The sequence below is a fragment of the Plectropomus leopardus genome, unplaced genomic scaffold, assembly GCF_008729295.1.
Source record: "Plectropomus leopardus isolate mb unplaced genomic scaffold, YSFRI_Pleo_2.0 unplaced_scaffold26637, whole genome shotgun sequence".
Classification (NCBI taxonomy): domain Eukaryota; kingdom Metazoa; phylum Chordata; class Actinopteri; order Perciformes; family Serranidae; genus Plectropomus; species Plectropomus leopardus.
In genome coordinates, this window is record NW_024628976.1 from 1 (window position 1) to 5,024 (window position 5,024).

At 40.9% G+C, this 5,024-nt stretch overlaps 1 protein-coding gene across 1 annotated transcript; it reads right to left on the bottom strand.

Moving 5' to 3' along the window:
- Window positions 1-7: 7 nt before the first annotated feature.
- Window positions 8-4,310, bottom strand: LOC121967015 (collagen alpha-1(VI) chain-like; the record flags this gene model as incomplete). Its single annotated transcript, XM_042517071.1, has 5 exons — window positions 4,042-4,310; window positions 3,212-3,341; window positions 892-1,092; window positions 646-805; window positions 8-121 (listed from the first exon to the last, which is right to left on the bottom strand). Coding segments are annotated over exons 1-5 (687 nt in total), but the record flags the coding sequence as incomplete, so codon positions are not given.
- Between the last annotated feature and the right edge of the window lie 714 nt (window positions 4,311-5,024).

Genomic DNA, 5,024 nt, shown 5'->3' on the forward strand with positions numbered 1-5,024 from the left:
TACATACGATCATGTCAATGATGGTTCGAATGGTTCCCATCTTGGTGGATCTGGAGTCGTCTGCAGCAGTGAAGTTCTGTCTGTAGCTCTGGTCCGTGGCGATGAGTGACAGTCTGGTGTCCTGGTGAAACAGAAAACACACAAACATCATCACCAAACACCTTAAAACATCACCTTCAGTATGTTTCCTGGTAAATACCTGCACGAGACGGAGTAAGAACAGTGAATCTAAAAGATAATTTTGGTGATGTTTTGGGTTTATCGGACCCCAAATAGCTTCTGTCAGTGTTGTTGTTCATCCTCCTGATGTTGGACACAACAAATATCATCTACAGTTAGATTTACATTCAAAACAAAAGGTTTAATGAATTAAAAATGACTGGATTAAGAGAGAGAGAAAACACACAGCTGCAGAAATCTGCACGTGAAATAATCCGAAATGTGCGAACCATTACTCTCACTGAGAAACTGGTTGAGAAAAAATAAGTTTTCAAAATAACATTTATTCCTTTCATTCTGGGGTAAGGATTGGGTTCACGTGTCTAATTGTGGGGAATTTATTATGCTCATTAAGGTCTTTAAGAAAAAGTACTAGTGTGTGTGTGTGTGTGTGTGTGTGTGTGTGTGTGTGTGTGTGTTTTGTACCTCCTGATCAGGTGAGATGGCGACGGCGAACACTTTGACTCCATGTTGCCTGGCTTCGTTGGCGGCCTCCTGCACGCCTCCACACGGCTCTTTGTAACCAGTGATAGGATGACCGTCAGTCACGACCACGATGTACTTGTTCTCGTGGTAGTGGGAGCCCCTGCAGCAGGCGGACACACGAACACACGTGATGTCACTCTTCTTTTACCTGATCCACTAAAGTGTGTTTTTGTGTGTTATTATTACCCGACGAGCAGCTCGGCGAGGCCACTCTTGATGGCACAGTCAGTGTAGGTGCCCTTTCCGATGTAGTCGATGGCCCTGATTTTGGCCTTCAGGGCCGAGCGGCCGGTCCGCATGTCGGTCAGCTCTTGGACAAGTTTGACATCGTCACTGTAGTGCAGAGCGCCTGAGTTCCACGTCAGCGTGCGGTCACATCGGTGGCGCCTGGATGAATACAGGTGTTAGGCAGAGAAATCTAAAAGTAAAACTATCAAGCAAACGTGATGTTAACATGCGACATGGTACAGACAGGCAGTGGTGGAATGTAACTACGCACATTTACTCAAATGCTTTACTTAAATTAATAATAATGAAGATTTTCATTAATGTCTGTTTCGCTTTGAAACCTGAGTGAATTGGGTTTATTTTCTTTTTTTAAAACATGAGAAAAAAAAAGAAAATGATCAACTTGGCAAGAAATGTCCCACAAATTGTGAGAAAATAGTAAAAGGTGACAAGAAAACGGCCTGAAAATGTGTTTTTGCCAAGGGGGGAGGATTATTAGACAATTACAGAAAATAACTGAATAAAAGGAGAAAATGTCCAGAAAATTATATTTATGGTTATTATAATATATTTAAAACTTTGCTATTATAGTTATTTTCTTGTTTGTTTTTGATTTTAACTTTTCAGTTTTTTATTTCTTTGTTTTCAGCTAATTTTCTTGTAACTTTTTACTCATTTCTTTTAAATTTTTGAGCCACGTCTTGTTAAATTGCCAATTGAGTAGCTCAGATTTCAAAGGGTTAAGCCACTATCAATCACTGAATGAGGCAATAAAACGGTGATTGACCCTCTGGCCCACCAATGAAAGTTCTTCATTTGAATTCTTATAAATGTTATAAGCTTACATCACACAGACACTGTTTGGATCTCTTTGGAGTGAAATTCAGAAAACACACCTGCAATACCATTTACTGCCACAGGTGTCGCCAAAGACAACAAAACGTACAAAACAGCTTTGAGATTGTAACTTTAAAGGAATACTTCATACGAAAAAAATTTACATTTTTGTATCAATTACTTAATTCATAATAATAACTTTTTCCTCACATGCTTCAACAGTAAACGGAGAATCAAAAAACAAAACAAAAGAGAGAATAATCTTCTTGAATTGAAGTCACCGGGGTCCACGTTTAACAACAGCAAAAAAACGTCTATATGCAAACTCACATACAACTCCTATAATATAATTCAGGTCTCAGTTATCCAGTCGTATGATCAGTACTTCCCAAAAACAAACATTTTTGCAAAAAGTTACAATATAAAACCCTCGGCAAACTACCTGCAGGTGGAGGTTCAACTGCAGAGTTCAACTGCACGTGCGAGCCTGGTACGCTATTCAGCCGTGCTGTTCGTGCTGACGTGTTTCAAATCCTAACGTTTTAGTAAAAATGTTGTGTTTGGGGAGTACTGAGCACACGATTGCATAAATGATACTTAGATTAAACTGCAGAAGTTGTGTGGGAGTTTGTAAACAAACGTTTTGATACAGTTTTGCTGTTATTGAAGTCAAACCCATCATGAGTTCAATTTATAATGAACGTTTGTTTTGTTTTTGGTTTTTTTTTTGATTCTGCATTCACTGTGAAGGCATACTAGAACAACAAAATCTTTAAAAAAAAATTCATGGTAACACTTCTTGACTAACTGATTTATAAATGGTCAATTTGTGGGTGAAGTACTCCTATAAATACAGCTTTGTGGTCACTCTACTTTGAGTATTTCTATTTTATGCTACTTAACACTTTGACTCAGAGACTCAGAGGCAAATATTTTAAATTTTATCAGACAGCTTCATTTAGAAATTATTATGCAGGATTGATTTTTCGCACAAAACCTGCGTTGGCCAAATAAAATATGATGCATTAGTTCACATCAAACTAACCAAAAGGAAATGAAGTAGTTGAATCAATATAATAATAAAGTATCGTCATATTAGGACACCTACAGGGACAATTCAGCTGCATCGAGAAAACCTTTTTTGCAGGTAAAAATCTGTACTTTTACTTAAAAAGTAATTTAACGCCGGCCTGAAAAACAGTGTTTCATTGCTGTCTGTGGTTAAAAGTTTGAATGAGTGATGGGCGTGGCTTGATGTTGTGATGTCACTGCGTCCCAGAGTACACCACTACATCCATGCTACAAGGTGAGAAGTTAAGAGACTCTTAATGTAGGACTTTTACTTGTTACGAAGTATCTTTCCGCTGTGCTATTACTCTTCCACCACTGCAGACACATGTACATGTGTGTGTTAAAGTGTGTGTGTGTGTGTGTTTCTTACAATTCCTTGAGTTCATCTATGAAGTTATTGGTGAATGTTTTGATCTGGTCGATATAAAAGTTGGGAGGTTTCTGTCTGAGGGCGACACTCTCAGATGTATCCAGTACAAAGAAAAGGTCAACTGGACAGTCTGCTCACAAAACAAAACAAAACAAAACACAACAAAACAAACAAACAAAGATGGCTGTCAGCAAATATCATCCATTCAACAAATATAAAACTTACAAAATCCAGGGATTAGTTAGTGAAAAATGCATTGAGCATCCATCCATCAATTCAGGTGATGTCAGCACAGGTATCATCTCTGCAGCACTGGAGGCCTGCATGCAGCTGATGTACCTTCACACAGGTAGACAGGTGCAGGCCCATAACATGGTAAACTGCATATAGACAAGTACTTTAACTGCAGCACAGCACCTCAGCATGAAAGCAGGCCTGATGTGGCATCATCTGCTTTAATTATTGTCCCAGTGTATCACTTTGGCATCCACAGCACTGTTATTTATCAGCCTGCTGCTCACGCAGCACTCACTGTTCAAGCCCAGTAAGACAACCATGGGACCACACAAGGCCCAGCTCACGGTGGGCTAGGCTACTGTCACACTCTGATCTTACTTTCAGTTGTTTTTGCATGCGCGCTGCTGATTTTAGGGCTCACACTTGGGAGAATTATGCAACCCAGAGACACTGAACAGCTGGTCTACTAGCTCTTGCAGCAAACATCACTTCAGTATAAGACATTGGACATTTAACTCCAGCAACAAAACGCCACAAACAACAAATAAAATCACAGTTTCTTGGAAAATATAAGAAATTTTCTGCAAACTTACCCGCAAACCTGCCTATCTGCTGGTCCTGCGCTCCGGCCAGAAGAACGCACAGCAGCGCGAGGAGACCTCTGAGAGTCTCCATGGCTAAACTGCAGAAAGACTAATAATTAAAAAAACACACACACATACAACACCCCCAAAATCAAAACTAACTCCGAACCACTCCGGCACCCCCAAGCCCGGCACCTCTAACTCGATTCGGCAAACTTTTGGTGATCCAGCCGCAGTTTGTCCGAGGCGAGACACAGAGCGCGCAGAGGAGGACCAGAGCGCACGGAGAGGGAGGAGGAGGAGGAAGAGGAGAAGGGAGGAGGAGTTCACGCGCTTTCTGTGAAGGCGATGATTTAGACTGGAGCGCGCACGGGCCTAAAAAGTTTACACAAAATCCCAGATATGCCTGCTTCCTTAAAAGGGTCCACAGGGACTTGGATACAAAAGAATAAACAAAAATCCTGCTGACTGAAGAAGACTACACAATTTTTTTTCTGTGCAGGAAAGAAAGTGCATGCACAAACTGATCTATGGGTGTATTTTAATGAAATTTATAGAAAGTTTTGCAGCTTTTCTTCTCACTTGTGCATGTACATGAGAGCTTACATGTGCACAAAGAAACCAAGAGCTGTGAATAGATGCACACTGGAGTAATTTCAACAAACTTAATGGAAAGCAGCTGACACATCTTGGAAGCATTTTCGTATTCTTTCTGTAGAAGTTTCCCATTTCCGTGGAAGATGGGGGTGGGTGGGGTTTGACTACATCTGGTTCACTTGGCCTGACCTGAACATAAAAAGCAGGAGGATGGAGAAGAAGAAGAAGAAGAGGGGGAGGAGGTGGTGGGGAGTTCATTTTTCCTAAGAAGTGGGAAGAGACACAGTGCCATCTAGTGCTCCATGTGGGCAGATCTTGGAGTTGACTTTGGAAAGAGTTTTGGGGTGCAGTGAGGCACTTCATGGAAGGAGGCAGAGAGGTGGGGGCGTGGAGTG